The 20,306-nt window shown below is 43.1% G+C and overlaps 2 protein-coding genes across 5 annotated transcripts in view; one reads left to right on the top strand and one right to left on the bottom strand.

The window, feature by feature from the left end:
• Positions 1–3,040, bottom strand: part of UQCC6 (ubiquinol-cytochrome c reductase complex assembly factor 6) — a 17,897-nt gene extending 14,857 nt beyond the window's left edge. Inside the window, exon 1 of one of the 2 annotated variants that reach the window (XM_083182279.1) lies at positions 2,819–3,040. The gene's annotated coding sequence lies outside the window, so the exon portion shown is untranslated. The other variant, XM_083182278.1, reaches the window with a different exon arrangement.
• TDG (thymine DNA glycosylase) lies at positions 2,313–17,871 on the top strand. Of its 3 annotated transcripts, none has more exons than XM_083182273.1 (10): positions 2,313–2,466; positions 4,056–4,321; positions 9,035–9,261; positions 10,471–10,540; positions 11,585–11,720; positions 11,820–11,902; positions 11,993–12,087; positions 13,958–14,129; positions 14,868–14,996; positions 15,534–17,871. In XM_083182273.1, the coding sequence occupies exons 2-10, from the start codon at positions 4,108–4,110 to the stop codon at positions 15,656–15,658; spliced, it is 1,251 nt and encodes a 416-aa protein (XP_083038399.1). In that variant the 5' UTR covers positions 2,313–2,466; positions 4,056–4,107; the 3' UTR covers positions 15,659–17,871. The 3 variants fall into 3 exon arrangements, with proteins under 3 accessions (XP_083038399.1, XP_083038398.1, XP_083038397.1); XM_083182272.1 differs by lacking the exon at positions 2,313–2,466 and adding an exon at positions 2,817–3,023 and having other exon boundaries at positions 9,038–9,261; XM_083182271.1 differs by lacking the exon at positions 2,313–2,466 and adding an exon at positions 2,821–3,023.
• Positions 17,872–20,306: the final 2,435 nt, after the last annotated feature.

Below are 20,306 nucleotides of genomic sequence, written 5' to 3' on the forward strand. Positions count from 1 at the left end.
TGGCCAAGGTCGACATGGGTTTAGGTCGACATGAGTTTTTCACCTTTTTTTATTAGCCGAATGTCGACACAGTCGACATGGACACAGTTGGAGTTGCACCGCAGCCCCTCGCATTGCTCGTGATGCTTCGGGCACGGTGCCTCGCTGTGCATTCTCCCACCACGCCCTAGTGGATGGTAGGGCATGAAATACCGCCTGTTGGCTCAAAAAAAAGTGAAAAACTCATGTCGACCTAAACCCATGTCAACCATGGCCCATGTCAACCTTAAGTCATGTTGACCTTGACCCATGTCGACCTTGGGGCCAGTTGACCTAATGACTGTTGACCTAAGTCTGATCTGACAGATGACCGCTTCCCGCCTCCCCCTGCATGTCACAGTCTTTGGCATGTGTCTACAGAGCCTAGTCACCCCCCTGCCAGCATCCCATACTGCCGTTACATCATTCTGCTCATGTGAAGAGTGGGCATCACTCTTGTTAGGAGAGCTGTCCATTGCGGTACTAATTTTATATATTTGTACTGTATGTTATGCCATGTTTGGCAGGATGTGCTGCATTCTGCAGTCCATTGCTACAAATTATCTTATGTCCATCAAACTTAAATTTTTTTAATACTCTTTACAACCAGGGTGGCAAACCGGTCCTCGAGATCTACCAATGGTCCACTTTTTCCATCCAGGTTACCTAGCTGGTGCATAGCTGTAGTCATTACTAAAGGTCCATACACACTGGGCAACTATGCCCAGCGTGTATGGACAGCGATGATGACATCATTGCTGCATACCTCCCAACTTTGGCCATCCAGCAGGCGGGACGCTGCTGCTGCGCGCCGGAGGCGTGCCAAAATTTTCGGGGGGTGTGTGGCCTAATTTGGGGGCGTGGCCTATGCTCGCGGCTCTTCCGCGAGGCCACGCCCCCATTTTGCCGCTATGTGGGCATGACCCAGAGGCTCTGTGAGCCTCTAGCCATGCCCCCTGCCTGCGGGAATAGACGCTGTGCGCATGAGCACAGCGTTTATTCCCCGCTGCTTAGCAGCTGACAGAGGGGACTCCCAACAGCCCCCCCACACCGCGGGACACTGCCGCCCGCGGGGACAGGCCCTGACAATCAGGGCTGTCCCGATAAAATCGGGACTGTTGGGAGGTATGTTGCTGTGGGTAAAGCCGCTCAGTGGATACACACTGAGCTGCTTTCCCCCTGCCCAGCGCTGACGGAGGGGGGAGGATGGTTTTGCATAGCGGAGCGCTATACAAAGCCGCTCATGTGGTATAACCAGCAGATGAACGGCTTTCCTGGCGATGTTGCGAGAGCGCGCTGCAGCATTCACCGCTCATCGCCGGCCCATACACACTGGGCGGCTTTGAGCTGAAAGCCGCTCAAACCTGCAGTTTTGTGCGACTTTCAGCTCAAAGTCGCCCAGTGTGTATGGGCCTTTACTGTCACAATTTAAAACATGCTGCATTCATTCCTACTATAGATCCACAGGTTGCCTGGAAAACATGCACCGTTGGTAGATCTTGAGGACAGGTTTGGCCACCCCTGCTTTACAACATTACTCCACACTTTATTAATTTCTTCCCCTCAGGCCGGTTTCACACACTCCGGCTCCTGCCAGACGTTGAAATCCCGCACGGCCAGGGAGCCGTGCCGCCCACAGTACTTTATCATAGAGGGGATGGCCACAGCCCGGCAGCCGTCCCTTCTAGTGGTGGGATCCGGCTGCAGCCGTGCGGCCGGGCCGTGGCCGTCCCGTGTGAATGGACACAATAGTGTCCATTCACAACTAGTGTGTGCGGCACGGCTCCCTGGCCGTGCAGGATTTCACCGTCCGGCAGGAGCCGGAGTGTGTGAAACCGGCCTATGGGCTATTTCACACTGTCCGGCTCCTGCCGGACGGCGAAATCCCGCTCGGCTTAAAAGCCGTGCCGTCCCTGCAGTGTGTAATGGACTGCTATGTGTCCATTCACACAGGACGGCCACGGCACGGCTGCCGGGTAGCAGCCGGATCTTTCCACTGCAGTGTCAGGCTGCCGTGCCGTGGCCGTCCCGTCCTCACAGGTCAGTGTGTGCTGAGGGCGATGGGGGCCTTTCACACACACCGGTCATTTGGTGTCCGGTTTTAGCTCTTCACCGCCCCCAAACTGACGTCACTTCAGTTTTTAGCCTCAAATTTACACAGCACTGGCTGGCTCATGGAGCCGGTGCATGTGAAAGAGACAACTGTCAGGCAAAAAGCCGGACAAAGTGTGGTCAAAACCGGAGTGTGTGAAACTAGCCTAACACCACTATTCTTTCTTTTCCGGTAGGTGAGTGGGAGGAACTTTCAGCAGCAGAGGGCCGGTCGGGTGAGTCTGGGTGGGAGCTGCCAGGTGCTGCCAGTGACATGCGTCGTGCTGAGCCTGAGAAGCGATGATGACAGACTAGTGAGTACTACATGCCGCCTGGCCGCCAGCAGCTGCTCTGAGTGTGAGTGTCACCGGACCTTATTCTACCTTATTCATTTCTACCCTGCTTTCCTGAAGCTGCTGGCAGCTGCAGAAAGTGCTGCTTTTTCTTGTGCCGCTGCGGCTCCCCTTAATAATTTCTCAGGGAGACGTTAGCCACAGGCGGCAGGGCCAAGCGGTGCTATGGGACGCTGCTGCTGCTGTGCGCCTGTGCACTGCGGGCCGGCCGGGTCTCTGTGGCGGCGTGTCACTGTTGCACGCACGGAACGCTCAGTATACTAACTGGATGGGAGTGGGACGTCAGCATCATGTCTCCCATCCCCCTTCTCACGGCACACAGCCGGTTAAGCTCCCCTTCCCCCGTCTGTGCTCACGTGTCTCCCCAACGAGGGCGCTGGTTGGCTGAGCCGGGCGGAAGGTGTGAGCCCCTGTTGTACGGCTGCTGCTGGCTGGGGAGAAAGCACAGTGAGGGGCCGTAGCGTCAGTGTGCAGTTCGGCAGCAGTGACGCTGTGTGATTGCGAAGGGTTTAGATTGTTTCCAGCACAGAGCGCGAAGATGGAGGCCCAGGATCTCGGCAGGTGAGCCCCGGGGGCCCCCTGTACCCTATCCCCTCTCCGGGTATCCAACAGCTGCGGCCCAGTCAGTGTTACCAGTGCGCATGCGCCTAGCGGGCACCGGCCATTGTGTATAATGGAGGGAAGGCGCGGGGGGCATTACATGTTGCTATACCCACTACTCTGCCCACCAGAAAGCACAGTGCCCGGCTGCCTTGTTCAGGGGCAGCCTGGTCACTAATGGTGCAGCTGGGGTCACAGCCTACCCCTTCTGCTGCACCTTATACATAAGTTATGTTATCATGTCTCTCATTATATATTACACTTGCTTATATAAAGGTCCCGACTCCTGTCTGAAAAAGAAGCTCCCATGTGTTATTAGATGGAGGACCTGGCAGGGAACATGCATGTTTTGTAAAAGCAAAAGTAGATTTGCAGTTCTCATATTGTTGGTCAGAGCTTATGTGTCTGATGTGAATGAGTTCTGTAGTGCTGATATGTGCGCTTCAACTAACTACACTGTACACAGTCACACTGCTATAAAAAGTACCCCCCATGCAGCTACCACTGGGCAATGTAAAGTTCTGTCAAAGCCTGGTTTTGGAAATTCTTGAAATACAGCATGTTAAAAATCGCTGACCTGCTCATTAATTTTTTTGTTTGGGGGGGGGGGGCGGTCGGTCAGGGGTGGAGGAATCACAGAGAAGGATTTTTAACATGCTGTATTTTGTTGATACCCAGACATATCACTGATCAACAGTGTCTGCTGATCGGCAGAATGGGGAATTGTGGCTCACGCGTGCGGCCCACTCTAAAGTTTTATCTGAGTGGTTAATGTTCTGGAAAACATGCAGCGAGGTTTAGGAAACACTATGGTAGATAGATTATTGACTTGTTGGCGTGTTTAGACATTCAGAAGAAAGTTTGCTTTAATATAGCTAAAGGCAAACGTGTAGTGATATAATCCTGGAATGTCTTAACTTTGCACTCTTTTTCATTTGTTCCTCCAAGAAGCTTTATTTCCTAAAATAATTTATTTTTTTCCCTTTATTTCAGCTATTACAACTTCCAACAAGCCCAGGCATTTTATGCTTATCCATTCCACCAAATGATGAATTCTCCTTCAAGCATGGAACTAGGAAATGAGCAGAGGACTCTGCACACCCTTACAGGAGTCCCAGCCCATGAGTTGCAGGCATTTTCTGGCATGCCAGCCAACGAGCCTCAGGTTCTACACACTCTGACTGGTGTGCCAGCCCATGAACCTATTAATATGCAAACATCAACTGAGGTACCATATGTTGCTCAGGAGCCTGTGCAAGGTAACATTTTAATATGTAAAAACAAAATTGTCATACGTACACATTGGGGAAACCACTAGATTATATGGTACAAGTGTAGCAGTAAGATAAATTGCATGCAATATATCTTAAGTGAAATAAGCACTCAAGTACAAAGTCTGACATGCAGGTCTCTCTCATATGAATTGCCCTAGTGTATGGCCACCTTAAAAGGGCCCAAATTGCAGGTGAATTAATGCAAGTCCGATGAGATGTGTGGTCCCGAGCGCATCACTATGGAGCTTAAAGGCCCCATCCACTAGTGTGAGGTATCACTTACAGTACCTCACATGCGATGCCCAGCGATCTCACACAGCAGCTGCTGGGAGGATCGGGGACTTTGAAAGTTGCCCCAACCTCAAAAGCAATCTCTTAGATTGCTTCCGAGCTGGGCAGGTCTGGCTGGGATCGCATGCAACCCTGCCAACCCAGGATCTTCTGGGGCGGCTCAAGGAGAGATTGTGAGTTTCTTTCTTGCCTTTTTGTTCCCTTTTAATGGATTCTTGGACATTGGCTTGTAGGATGTTACAGTTTACCTTTCTACCTTTGGCTTGTAGGATGTTACAGTTTACCTTTCTACCTTTGACATAGACAGTATTTCATGTGCACCTTCAGCCACATAAAGAACAATAGATCCCTTGTGAGGTTTAACTCCAAAAAGCTTGTTGATTCTGTAAGCTCAGGTGTTGACTTCTGTGAGGCTTCCTCCTTACAACACTTTCATGCAGCGATTCTGAATTGTCAACCTCAATTCAGTTTAAGCTAAGCCTTTCGAAAAGTGTCTGCATCGACATATGGGTTCTGGTTTGTATAAAGATGTATCCACATACCTATTCTCAATCTGTGCTAAATATCCACATTTGGTGTGTGATGAACCCAAACAACATTTATTACCTGTGACAAAAAGACTTAACTTTAATCACATAACCAATAATTAAATAATGATGTATCTGTTACACCCTGAAAAACCTCTGATTAACTGATCGTATCAGATCGTGCGCTGACTTCCAAAGTTCCATCATGTGAATTACTAACTGGAAAGGCCAAGCCGGAAGTACTTCCAAACCTTTTGATCGCATTCCCCTGCTTGAAGATGTTAATTTTGAGGAGTCTTTATTTCCTTGCCCCGCTACCTACGCTTTGTTTAGGCAAGCACTCTAGATAAGAGGACAGAATATTTATTCAACAAGTTTTTAAGTCTTTAATTTAAATAATACAAATATGAATGAATCTTTTCCGTGGGATGCTAATAGGCATCTAAATGAGTTGAAGATCTCTGTAGTTTGTCTGGGGGGTGCGTTCCGTTTTTCTTTTTTTCTGATTGGAGCCTCAAGAGAGAGGACCAAAGGTGTTAAGTCATTGTAAATGTTGACTGCGACTTCAGCTGAGGAGAAAATGGAGCTGCACAGTTTTAATAATCATAAAGAGTACAATGTGGTAAAGGCCAACATGAATTCCATCTCCCGTTGTATGGCCGTGGCTAATGGTTGTCTGCTCCGAGAGTTAAGTTAGAATAACTAAGTCAGAATTAGTGCAAAGAAAGCACAGAAGGCATGTCCGCCCCATGTGGTGGGAGGATCCTATTGCCCCACTCAAGGCTGTTGGAGCTAAATCATTTGTGTGGATGTTGAAGAACTTGAGACCCTAGCCCAGTGGTAGCCAACCCTAGCCCTTGAGAGCTACCAACAGTTCACATTTTCCAGACAACCTAACTGCTGCACTCATTACTCACTGACACATTTTAAAAGATCCACAGATGGAGCTAATTAGCTCACTTGTGATTCTGTGAGGAGACCTGCAAAACATGCACTGTTGGTAGCTCTCGAGGACTAGGGTTGGCTACCCCAGCCCTAGCCTATACTGTGCCATGAGTCCTCTTCCAGAGGGGTCACATTTCCACTTTCATTGGATTTTAGTAGGGGGTTGGGTAGACTGCATTAAGTTGTACAAGAGTGACAAGGAGCCTGTTGCAGCAAAGGCATTTAAATTAATTTCAGAAGTGGGTTTTTTTTTTTTTTAATAATATTTTTATTGGTATAGTAAGTAGAAAAAAGAAAAAATGATACAACAGAATGACACATTTTGACAAATCGAATTATGTCACAACGTAGGTACAAGCGTTAGCAAGTGTAAGTTAACAGGAATAGCCGTGTATCAGCTCGTCACAAAAAATACAGTCTGTAGAGAAGAAAGGTGAATTTTTGGTTAGAAGGGTAACTCGTAACATTGACCATTAACATCTATCAGAAGGGCGGTATTCCCTTTTCTAAGACAGTCATATTATACCAGGTGGAAAGTCTCACAGCCTGTTTGAGATTGTTTTGATCAGTAGCAGGTAAAGTATGAACATAAGGTAGCCATGTGTCAAAAAATTTCGAGGCTCTCGTCTCAACATCCAACATACATTCCACCCAGTCCATTTGGTACATATAGGACATTCTGGGCAAAAAGAGGGTTAGAGATATATTATCAGGTTTTATCCACTGTGATAATATGGTTTTCTTTGCCGCAGCTGCGACCTTCGCCAGGAGGAGGCGTGTTCCCTGTGTAAGTTTAGGTGTGAGAGACACTGGATAATAGTTCCATAAAGCCCAGGGCAGATTAATTTTAAAAGTAATGTTTAGAGTATTGGTAATATAGTTCTGAATCTTGTCCCAAAAAAGCTGAACAGTGGTACAATGCCATAAGCAGTGAGCTATCTCCGCCCCCGGTAAAGAGCATTTAAAACAATTAGAGTTGTCAGCTAATCCCGTAATTTGTCTTAGTTTAGGGGTGTAGTAGGCCCTATGCAGTATCTTATATTGCATTTCAGCGTAAGACGCTGATACTAATTGTTTATTTAGTTTTGCTGTCAGCTTAACTACATCAAAAATGCTCAGCTCGGGAGTTGTGTCTTGCCATTTGGCTAGTCCCGTAGTATGCTTTGACAGGTCCAATTTTTTTCGTGTTAAATCATAGAGCAGGGAGGTGGATGTTGATCGTCCCTTGCCTGTAATCATTAAGTTATTTAGTGTGTTAGTTGACTCAGCTTTGGGTAAGGTGGTAAGTAGCTTAGATATATAGCTTCGGGCCTGGAAATATGCAAAGAGTGGGAAGTTAATATTTGGGAATTTTTCCTTAAGGTTTGACAGTGTGAGCACGTTTGAGCGTTCTGTATCTAAGAATTGGTAAACATATTCTAAGCCCCCAGCATACCATTCCCCGAACACATTGTCTGGGCTTCCCTCTTGAAAACCTTTATTATCAATTAGCGGTAAAAAGAGAGAGTAATTAGGGGGTAGGCTGAAGCGCCTGCGTATCATGCGCCAGGCTAGATAAGGGGTAAAGAGTAGGGGGTTAGATCGCACTTCCTGCCCCACATTTAACATTGGTACATGCATGAGAAGTGGGGGTTTTGAACAGTTATGAAAGGTAACAATGGCTCGGGGAGATTAGGGTATAACCTTCAAGACAAATCATTTGTTACAGAGCAATGCTGTGTAGAACTTTGACCAAAGCTGTCCCTATAAGGTGGAGCAAAGAACAAAATTGGGGATATGACAGGAAAGAGAGAGCCGGGTAGAGCGTAAGATGGGAGTATTAGGAGAAGAATAGGGAGATGGAGTAGGGAAAGAAAGAATAAAAAAAATAGATGGAGACCCAGCAAATAATGGTCCAAAATACCAGTAGATTAATATCTGGGGAAACCCCTGATTTAGGAACCTAGGATTACTTTATTTTTTCTCCACAGTATTTGCCCAAGTCCTTGTAGGGAAGTCTCTGCAATAGGATTATTTAGGTCACTATTATTTTACTCAGCCCAGTCCTATGTCCTTGCCACCTGAACAGATCCGCCTTTATAGTTGGGAGGTAATGGGTCATTTATGTCTGTTGTGTGGGGGTGTTTATATTCCTGCCTCGCTTAACTCTTTTATAAATACCTGCTAATTGTATCGGGCTCAGTAACAAAAAGTGACGCCATCCTACAGTTAAGTTAAATTTCTTATAAAATGTTAATAAATGTATTCCGTTGTGACTATAAACGGGGCCACTTTTACGTCCTGTTCGATACTAGAAATACTAGTATAAATTTAGTTATTGTTATAAAATATGGTGTCTATATAGAGGTACTGTAATAGTTGTTTGCTACAGATGTGTCCTCATCCTTCTTGCCTCAATACACCACTCAGTAGGAGATGCCTGGTGTCGGTGAGCTGATGGGTCCCGTTCAACTACATTCGTTTCGGATGTAGGTTTTTTTTTTTTTTTCCCCTACATTGCTTCTTGTGCGCATCACAATCCGGATAGAAAACACAAGCAGACTATGCTGATTAAAATATGTAGTATGCCTCTATTCTGTGTGCAATTGCTCCCGTATCTGTATACAAAATGCTACGCAATGTTACCTAACAATGTGTATGCATACAGAATATACGCAAAGGCATATCATTTTAATCCAGAAAACCAACCTGTCATATTTGCATCAATTTGCAAATAAGATGCATATTACTGGAAAGTCACATAAAAAGATGCTCTGCATTACCAAGTGTTTCCACTGCATGGTGTGTCTACAAGGGCTGTTTAATATGCAGGGAGGCTAGATTTAAGTGGACACTTCAATGATCAGTATGCTGATAACTGTGGTTGTCAGTCATTTGTATGGTTGCGTGTGTGTATCTATTTGGTTTTATATTTTTATTGTTGTATCTTCCTCAGAAGAGCCTACAAAGGGAAAAAGAAAGAGGGGTAAAGCTCCAGCTGAGCCAAAACCAAAGAAACCAGCCGCAAAGAGCACAAAGACCCCTAAATCAGGAAAACAAGAGAAGATCACAGATGCCTTCAAAGTTAAAAGAAAAGTGAACCGTTTTAATGGTGTATCTGAGGCTGAGCTCATGACTAAAACTCTACCAGATATTCTAACCTTTAACTTGGACATAGTGATTGTAAGTAAGCATCCCTATGCAGAGATCTGTCTACACAGTCAACTGATATGGATTTCTTGTGGCTGGTGTATGGTTACACTCATAATGGAGGCTTCCACAGGCAGATGAACACCGGCATTTAGTTCTATGCATGCAGTACAAATGTATTTGTGACTGACTCGTTCTCCACTTTAAATCAACCCTGTCTAGTTAATATGATCCATTTAAAATGGCTAAAGTCATAGTTTGGCAAATATAAACTAGCCTAATTACAATGTGGTGTTAGCATACTGTAATTTATCATTGAGTTAAAGTGTTCACTCTAGCACCTGCACCTTTCGAAACCTGTACCTGGAGTCAGACTCTGCCAGAAGCAGACAGCTCCACCCCACACAGGAAAGAGGAACTGCACAGGTTTTGAAATGTGCAGGGTGCTAGAATGCACACTATTAGATAGGTATTTCTCTTTCAGTTCCTGATGTTTGATCTCCTAATACCTGATTTTTCATAAACAATCATAATGTAATGATTGCTTATGAAATCAACATATATATTCACAGCTAGTGCTCACAATTTATACATTCATGATTCTATTCCATTGTACAGAAAAAACATCTGTATTAGTCATTTATAAATAATTTGAATAATCAAGTATCTCAAAATCCTCGGATTATTTGCTAATGTACATCTGAAATTCCTACATTCTACATATGCCATTTTTACCCCTTTCAGAGCTAAATTCCAGTTTCAAGCAGCGTTAATACTTTCAACCCATGTTACAGCTGTTTAAACCCCTTTAAAACTGCATGATGTTACTGGGTGGTCCCCCTTCCCTGCAAAAATGAGTCATTAAAGTGAACATTACATCATTGTCATAAAGATGACTCCTAAAAAGTGAGCATCTTTGAACACCTTTTTAAGCATGGTATATGCTCATTGGGTTGACATGCATTGTCGACCACTGAAGTTCAACACCTGAAATAGGTTGACATGATTGGAAGGTCGACAGTCAAAAGGTCAACATGTTTTTGTTGTTGTGCCGACTGTTAGACTGTAACCCCTGCATGGTGAATAGAAATGGTCTTCAAGGGCCAATTCTCAACTATTGTTTGAAAGCAGTGTGATAAATTGGTGGCATCTGGTCCCACACATACAGTTTGCTTGTTGATTTTTCTAGTTGTTAATATGTGATGGACTCCTTTTTTGTTTCTCTCCAAATTGGATTTTCAGATTGGAATCAACCCAGGTCTTATGGCAGCTTACAAAGGTCATCATTACCCTGGCCCTGGCAACCACTTCTGTAAGTTAGTTGTGCATTAATAGTCTGTTGCCTTTCTCCAAAACTTACTTTTTTTTTTTTTTTTATTATTGTATGAACAATTCTGTCTTGCAATAGACTTTCCCATTTGTATTGTGGAATCTGAAAATACATCTCATTACATTCTGAGAGATTTGCAGAATTGGTTTTATTCCCATGTGTCGCTATTGATTACACACTAAATAATGAATGGAATTAGTTTAACGGGTGTATTCAATGATTTGTGCGAGCCGTGACAGCGAGCAGGGCTGCCTGCTTGCTGTCACAGTTCGCAGAGTCCATATTCAACTGACCCCTCTGCACACGCCATTTCCACCCTCGCTAGGTTATAAAGCAAGGGGAAATGGCGTGTGCGGCCGCTAAAACAGCGAGGCTTGCAGCAAAATGCAGCATGCTCCCTATTTAATCTTTCTCATTGTGTCTGGTGTGTGCGAGGAAATCTGTGTAAGCACAGGGAGAATCTACAAACTTCACACAGTTAGCACCATGGTGGAAATGTAAGTGTTTGGTATGATTTTTAGACATTGGGGATCCTGGCTGTCATGATCCCGACTGCTGGAATGCATGCACCAGGGAAGCGCACGAGGCCCTTTGAGGGCTCGCTGTGCTAGTCACACTGCATGTACGGTGGCTCACTTCATTTGCCACAAGGTTCTATTCCACCTCGGAGGTTTGGACACCCCATTCATGTGGTAATTCACCACATGTAAATTAGGCTTTATGCTAAATTAAACGGACTTATTCATATTCAGCCTAATGAAAACATGCTGTAATTTGATAGCCCAATGGCATTACCATGCAGTAAATGACCCTTTGGCTGCTTCACGAGAAGCCGAATCCCGAATAAGTTATGGCTTACATGGAGAACTCTATTAACGATGTTAATAGGAAATCCCACATACTGTAGTCATGTAAATGTGTATATAATCTAAATTAACACATTCATCCCATGAATTCTCACATAATGTATCTATTTGTAATGTTGAGGAGGAGAAAGTAAGTAGTAATGTTATCTCTCTATTCTAGGGAAGTGTCTGTTCCTGTCAGGACTCAGTGACAAGCAGCTCAATCACTTAGATGACCACGCTCTTCCAGAGAACTATGGCATTGGCTTCACAAACATGGTGGAGCGGACCACACCAGGGAGCAAGGACCTCTCGAGGTTAGCCAAATAATTTCAGTGAAAATCCGTATATATTGTATGTGCTGCTGAATTCCCTTTCATTGTATTGTATCATCACCATTTTTCTGTCCCTTCTAGCAAGGAATTTCGAGAAGGAGGGAGAATTCTTTTACAAAAGCTACAAAAATATAAGCCACGTATTGCTGTCTTTAATGGAAAATGTGAGAACAGCACCCTACACTACTAAATATTTCAGTATTGTTTCTGTTTAGAATTTAAAAGCGGAGACAAATATTCTTTCTTTCTCACAGGTATATATGAAATTTTTAGTAAAGAAATCTTTGGCGTCAAGATTAAAAAATTTGAATTTGGAATCCAGCCACACAGAATTCCAGACACAGAGACAGTCAGTATATGGCATTAAGAACAAATACATTTATTGTAAACTGTTTATCCATGAAATTGTCACATGTCGGTGTTGTATCTCATAGTACTCCAGATATATTTTGATTTGATTCCAAATTTTAAAGCTGCAGTTTTCAACATTTACACAATTTAGAGTACAGAACTGTTAAACCTTAAGTATTTTGGCAGCAGCCTGGCCCTACAAGGCCTAATTCAGCATGGGTGCTAGTTTTGTGAGGAATTCTCTGTAAAAGAACTAGTTACACGTTGCATAGCCAGCCCTTGGTAGGCTTTTTAACACTGTGACACTAAAGATTTATTCAGGTTCTGTAGCTGGCTGGCTTCAATCCTGTATTTCCCTGTTTGTAAATAGCCACAGAACCTTTGTAATCCATGTGTGAACCAGTTTGAATTCATAGTATAGTAAGCCTACGTATAGGGTTTTTTTTTTTTTTACGTCTGTTATGGTACTATATGATCTCCTACACTGGTAAAAATCGCACAAGTCACATGGGGGTGTGGTTCAGGGTTGCCAATATGTATAAAAGTTCAGTGTAGTGCTGCCATTGCAATTCTAGTGTTATTAAAGTGGTTTCTGTTCCCACTTGGTGACATTTTTAACCTATATATGTTTAATAAGTTATTGAATCCTTTGAGGTGCCTGTTTTTTTTTTTTTTTGCTATTTTCATTAAGAGCTTTAGAACTCTCTCATAACTTCTGTAACTAGGGATACTTTCATTTTACTATCACTGCATGTGTGGTGGGGCTATTTTTGCTATGCTGTGTGCGGAACACAGGTCATATGAGGTTTGTCACTGTCCAGCTTTAGCACAAAGTAGTCCCACCATAACCGTCTGAGTGCCAACGTTGCTGAGAGATGTGAAAAATATCCGCAAAAAATGCCAGCGTTGCTCACAGCGACTGTTATTTTTTGGCACAATGTTTAATAAAGCTTAAATTAATTGATTTCAGAACGTTTGTCGGCAATAACTAAAATAATTTCTAATTTCTCAACTTCGACCCTGGCATTCTTAGCGGATATTTTGCACCTCTCACACAGCAATGTTGGCACTCAAAGGGTTAAATGAATAATACTAGAAGCACCATATACCCGTATTTTTTGCTTTATAAGACTCACCTGACCATAAGACGCACCTAGTTTTAGAGGAGGAAATTAGGAAAAAAATATTCTGAACCTGAGGAGGAGAAATGTGATGGAGTGGAAAGGGAGATGAGAAGGGCAAGGGGGATAGGCACAGAGGGGGACAGGTGGACATAAGTAAAATGAGAAGGGAGATGGGGTGGGAGTACAGAAAAGAGAGGAGATGCGAAGGGGGAATAGGGGGGCTGAAAAGGGTTGAGACATGTAGCACATTATACTTACTAATCCACCCTAGTGCTACTAGTCCCCATCTGCCGCAGGGACCCCGCCAATGATATCCCATTCGCCGAACGGAACCCACAGGTCACTGCATGATCCCCGCTGCCCGGACTGCAGCTGACAAGTACCGGGGGGGGGGGGGGAGAGAGAGAGGAGTGGGCTCTGCTGCAGCTCCTGAGATGATGGTGCACCAGCATCCAGGATGTTTTTTTGCAGGAGTTTTTTTTCTGTATTCGCTCCATAAGACGCACACACTTTTCCCCCCACTTTTTTGGGGAGAAAAAAAAGTGGGCGTCTTATGGTGCAAAAAATACGGTATACTGTAGGAGTAGCAGTTTTTGTTAAGCAGCAACAGAGAAATGATAGGGAGAAATTGAATTTAAAGGTATATGCATTTTCTTTTCTTTTGCAATCAAGCTTGCTTATATTCCGTAATTGTGGTGACTTGTATTTTGTTTCATTTTCACTGTACTTTTTGTTTGGAAACAGCTGTGTTATGTCATGCCTTCATCAAGTGCCAGGTGTGCACAGTTCCCCAGAGCACAGGACAAGGTACATCACTACATCAAGTTAAAAGACTTAAGAGACCAAATGAAGGGTGTAGAAAGTGCCAGGGAAGTCCAGGAGGTTCAGTACTCCTTCGACTTGCAGTTGGCTCAAGGTATGGTTCCTCTGATTAACAACGTTATGGGGGCTGGTAATGATTTAAATTTGAAGGATGTCAATCAGTACACCACAAAAGGTGGTTAAATAGCGTTACATTATTTTATTCATTTAAAAGGCCAAATATTAAAAACAAACTACCAACCACTCCATTAGCTTGGTAGATAAAATTCCTTTATCATTTTACACTAAATACTGGTGTAAATTGTTGCCCACACACCTGTAAATGTTGAAGTTGATAGAATTTTCTTGCTAGTTATACCCATTTTAGATCACAAAAATAACCCTGGTTATTGCTGGGTCAACCCAGGTTGAGGGTCCACCAACCAAGCAATTGGACCAGTGTTAAACCTGGGTTGCCCTCTATAACTGGCGATCCATGTTTAGTGTGACAGTACCGGAACCGGGTTGTAGCCAGGTAACACCCAGCATCAAGATCCCTAGTCCGGCCCAGCATTGTTATCTGAAAGCAGTATATAATATACACCCTTCCTTCCTTCCTTCCTTCCTTCTTTTCTCTTTCTTTCTTTCTTTCTTTCTTTCTATTTTATGGTAATCTGTGAATAAGCAATAATTCATTGTTCCTACTGACACTCATCCTGTGGCTTGAAATATATGAATATTATATTTCTCTGTTTATGGACTAAATCTATGAAGAAGGTTGTCGCTAGTTCTATACTTGCTGAATAAGTAATGTTGATGCTGATGATTTGGTGCATGTTCTCCTGCTGTACAGAGGATGCAAAGAAACAAGCAGTAAAGGAGGAGAAACATGATCCTGGATATGATGCCGCTAGCTTCCCAGCTCTTAATGAACAGATACCTAATGGAGAAGGTGGATTGTGTAACTTGCCTGACCCTACAGGTAACACTTCAGCTTGCACGATAAATGTAATACTGTCACTTGCAGGCACCTGAAAGTCCCCCCCCTTATAACGTATTGTGTCCCATCATAACATATAAGGTATTACAACATACCCCACACTGAAATAGTAACTAAAAAAAAGATAAGCAAGAATATCCTACTATATCATCCCGTGCATGCAATTGTATGGAGCCTTGTGGCTGATTGGATCTGCCCCTTAGTCTGAAATTATCAAATTTGTTGGACCTGGACATATTTTGATCATTAGTGATGGTTTCACATCTGTCTCAGAAACACTGCCATCTGCTGGCAGAGAGTGAAACTAAATCTTTCTCAAATATGCACAAACACAGAAGGTAGCAGACTAGCTTTCAAACCATTTGCTTCCAGTGGGCCTACTAGTACAATATAATTACACTATGACAGGGAACCTTACAGGTTGAGCTATCAAACCTTTTTTGCTGTTTAAATAAAATTTTCTAGTTAGGACCTTGTGCAATCTAACTAGTAGTTTTATGATTTATTTTCTTCACCTAGCACCTTGTAACTCGGAGTTTGCTGGCCAGGTTCAGAATGGACCGTGGATGTCTCAACCTTTTGCTGAGCAGATGTCTACATTCAACCACTGTGAAGAGCAGCAGGACGAAGGCAGCAGTGCTTGAGATTTGTCTGCTTTCCAAGCTATGCAAGCACACTGCAGTTTTATTGCAGTCACAAGGGACTGAACCTCAGTTGCTTAACTGAAGCCTTTTGTTTTGGGAGGGTTGGTTTTTATTTTTGTTTTAATTTGACCTTTTTATTTTATTATAATGTAAGCATTAGTAGTAGCTATTACCTTTATAAAGTAGGTAGTTTTCAATTCTATATTTGAACTTTTAGAAGAACATTAACTAAAGTAAATGTTTTTTGGTACATTTTAAATTTTTTTCCTATTTAACATTTGCTGTGTAATGCAGTTGTTCACAAACTGCATGTCCTGCACATTTAGGTGTTTTTCATGTTTTGGGGAAATAACTTGTACCTGTTACAACTACCTTTTTAGCCTTTGTATGGGTATATTTTAAAGGTGGTGCTGTAAATGTTTGGCATCATGTGGTTTCCTTTTAACAAAATGGATAATTGTGTGACTTCTTACTTCGTGTGAGCTACGACGTGCTCATGAAAGACTTTATATCGTGCATGTAGTCTACCCACCAGGACGTGACTGTTGTTCGTTGGTAGTAGTGTTGATTTCTGCAGGGAAAGGTTTGTGTACTGTATTACGTCTTGTAGTTTATTGCCACTTCAGCTACAAGTTGATTTCATACTTTGAAACAAATAGACCTTACTCAATGACTGCAGTAAGAATTATGAAGCCTTACATACATTTTTATTTAATATCTTACATTGTGTTCTATGTACTTGAAGTATCTACATAAGTTAAAAGCAATGTCTATATTTGTTTTAAAAGCCAGTCTCCGTTTTTATTTATTTTTTTATATGTTGACTGTAGTGTGAATGGGATCCTTGTACTATGGAAAAGATGGAAGGGACTAGAGCCCCTAATCAATATTGGATTGCACAAACCGGCTCTCCTGAGCGGTCACAATGTGCTTTATTTGTAACTTATTTTATACAAGTCGGACTTCTAGCCAGAGGCGGAACTACCATTGGTGAAGCAAGTGCATTGCACCAGGGGCCCCTTAAGACTAAGGGTGAGATGTACTAAACCTTGAAAAGTGATAAAATGGAGTGTTTTAAACCACCAACCAATCAGCTCCTACCTGTCATTTTTCAAACACAGCCTGTGACATGGCATGTAGGCGCTGATTGGCTGGTGGTATATCGCTGTACATTTTATCACTATTCAAGCTTAGTACATCTGGTCCTAAGGGGGCCCACTGCTGCCACCAACTGCTGTGTTGCGTATTGTGGACTTGGGTTAGAGTAGAGAAGGGGGGCCCAAATTATATGTGTGTACCTGGGCCAGCCACTCACAAGTTCCGCCAGTGCTTCTAGCTGTACTTCTCTTGTATTTAAAATAGTTTACATAAAGGATATTTTGAAATTCATGCTGTGACCATCAAATATCCATTCTAAAGTATTGCATATTTACAAATTGGGGTAATTTATTAAAGCTTGGAGAGAGAACCACCCGGTCCACTCCTAACTGTCACCTCAAACACAGCAGAAGTGGATTGGCCAGTAATGTTTATATCTAACAATTTTATCTCTCTTCAAGCTTTGATAAATAACCCCAAACTATAGGAATACTGTTTCAATGATAAGATATCGAATATGCGACATTCCACATTATAATGTAATGATTGGTGCTATAGCTGGACTTTGATACATATTGTTTAGAGACGAGCAACGTTTCCAGACTAAATATAAACTAATAATTGTGGGCAAAATGTTGACCTTGATTTGCTCATCTCTAATGTTATGTATTAACATGTAGATCTGCTAGAGGACGGCAGTGTCCCATAGTGTGAGTTTGTCGAGTTACATTTTTTTCTTGTGTCTTTAGCAACTGTCTGGTTAAATACTGCATCACACATTGTTACCAATACTGCTTTTTTTTAAGTTTTTTTGTTTGTGCTTATTACTGCTGATTGTTTGTTGCCTTGTATTAACCACAGAAACAAGCACCAACAACTAGCATATTGAAGATGAAATCAAATTTGTTCAACGAACATTTTTAATATGTCTTTTTCCTTTACTTGTTAAATGAAACATTAAATATAAAAGATTGCAACATTTTGGAGCAGATCTTGTATTTTGAAGACTGATCATTATTTTTAATTATATCTGATTAAAGGGACTATGCTCTATAATAAAATGTTGATGAATTGATCTATGTATATGTAGGACCATAAACTATTTGTCCAGACTGGGTGCTGCTTCTATTGAGTGTTTCTTTTCACAAGTATGGATCTAGATTAGGCGAAGGGTTAGCCTTAAAATACCCTAAAACCAAACATTGAAAACACTTCATAATGATCGGAGTTAGCGTCACGGGCCGATAATCATTCATACACACTGGACTAGAATTCTTTGGTATCGGAATAATGGCCATATATTTAAAGGACAAGTTGAAAATGCCTGTAAATACAGGTGCCGGACAGTTTCCTGACCGTCATTGCCCCGACGTCGGGATCCCGACACTCTGGGTTCCGGCGGCCACCGGCTATTCTTTCTCGTGGGGGTCCGTGAACCCCATAGAGGGAGACTAGAATAGGTGGTGAGCATAGCGAGCCCGCATGTGGCTTTGTTGCGCTTGCCCCACTGTCCGGCCAGTCGAGATCCCGACTGTCGGGACAATATACCACACCCATAAAAACCCCTGCTAACTGTTGTATATGCTCTAAGTACATGCCGCGAGATACCATCAGGGCCAGCAGCTTTATTTACATCAATTTGACTCAATACCTCACACACCTCTGCAGATGTAAGGGGTGACTATCCGAAGGCAATCTAGTTGCATTCTCATCATTCCCTCTGTCAAACCGTGCATAGAAATTATTTAACTCGTTTAAAAAAAGATACATCTGAGGCTAATAAGTTTGATTTATAGTCACTGATGACTTGAATGCCCTGCCACATGCATCAGGGTCAGATCTTAAAAAATGTTCCTCGATGTTTAATCTATAGCAACACTTTGCCCTCATAATGCCCCTTCTCAGGTTAGCCCTGGATTCACTATATGCATGGGCATCCCCCTTCCTGAAGGCAATGTTACGGGCCCTCAGAAGGAGCCAAACCTCCTTGTTCATACACGGCTTCTGATTGGGGTTAACAATAAACTGCTTCCAGGTTGTAACTTTGGAAATAGCAATGTTGATATAGTCCAGCACTGAGGAAGTATAACTGTTAATATTTACATGCAAACCCTCTGCAGCCTGGGCTTCAAACCCACTCCAGTCTGTATGTTCAAACTCATCCTGCAGCACAGAATCAGCCCCCTTTGGTCAGACCTTAATATCCTTGATCACTGGCCTCACTCGCTGTATAAGCGGAAGATACTTTGGTGTCAAGAATATAGAAAGATGGTCAGACTGCCCCAAATGAGGGAGAGTAGATGCTGGATAAGCTCCAGAAAAGTTTGTGTAAACATGATCCAATACTTTTCCTTCCCTTGTTCCACAAGTGACATGCTGATGGAACTCCGGAAGAACTGTTTTTAAATTTGCTTGGTTAAAGTCATCAGCAACAATATGCTCCGGATGAGCAGTCTGCTGCTTACTGATAGCTGCATTAAGTTATTTCATAACAACTTTAGCTACTGTATCGGGGGGGGGGGGATATAGGCAGCTGTCACAAAGACAGAAGTAAATTCTTGCGGCAAGTAAAAGGGTCTGCACTTAACCATGAGAAACTCAAGGTCCACCGAGCAATGTTTCTTAATGATAACAGAGTCTCCACACCAAGCTCTATTAACATAAATGCACAACCCTCCACCCCTGGTTTTACCAGAGCCATCAGATGTTCTATCTGCCTGTAGTATATACCATCCAGCAAAATCTATAACACTGTCCAATATCCCATTACTTAACCATGTTTCAGTGTAAAATTGTAATATTGCAATCCATAAATCTCATACTGTGTGCACTGTGAAGCCGCAGTTCATCCATTTTATTCACCAACGATCGCACATTTGCCAGGAAGATGCTAGGTAAGGGAAGCAGAGATCGGGCTCTTCTCAGCCTCTCCCGCAGCCCTCCATGTCTCCCCTTCTCTGTTTCCTCTCCTGTCTCCATCTGTGCTGTCTGTTTTTAGCCTGCCCAGGCTGAGTAACTTAGAAACACAGCCAGCTCCAGAGTGTCCCGCTGGCTTACTACCGTGTCCAGCCGTCATAACCGCTCTGGCTCTCCACACTCTGCCTGGCTTCCAGGAGCTCCCCGCAGGAGTATCCCCCTATTTTACAAAGGGTTCTGTTTAAATACACCTATTGGGATTGGTGTCACAGTGCTGCTATTTGGGGATAGGTGTGTAAGTATGCCGTAGGTGATTAGAGGCTAGTAACCTTGATCCACAGACGAACTGGGGATTGCGGTAAAGTGACCAATCTTTATTTATTGTCCTAATGTCAGCTTTGCTCTTAAGCTGTGTACACACTAGTGCAACGGGTAGTTGTTATAACATTCTGGCACAATGTTAATTAAGGTCCAAACCATCTCTGTTCCGTCCATCATTAACATGTGTGATGTGCAGAACATCAAACCTAACTGTACACACTAAGCGATATACTGGTTTCACCTGGTGACATATTGCACAGTGTGTACCCAGCTTCACTGATCTTGTTTTCCATTAATTTTGCAGCATTTGTGT

This window comes from Crinia signifera, chromosome 4, assembly GCF_055691185.1.
Source record: "Crinia signifera chromosome 4, ASM5569118v1, whole genome shotgun sequence".
NCBI classification, from domain to species: domain Eukaryota; kingdom Metazoa; phylum Chordata; class Amphibia; order Anura; family Myobatrachidae; genus Crinia; species Crinia signifera.

Bases quoted from the DNA above. Each gene is read 5' to 3' on its own strand.
- TDG (XM_083182271.1), top strand. From the start codon at position 3,001: ATGGAGGCCCAGGATCTCGGCAG. The intron at 3,024-4,055 runs GTGAGCCCCGGG...CCTTTATTTCAG, and splicing joins GAGGCCCAGGATCTCGGCAG to CTATTACAACTTCCAACAAG. The intron at 9,262-10,470 runs GTAAGTAAGCAT...TTGGATTTTCAG, and splicing joins TTAACTTGGACATAGTGATT to ATTGGAATCAACCCAGGTCT.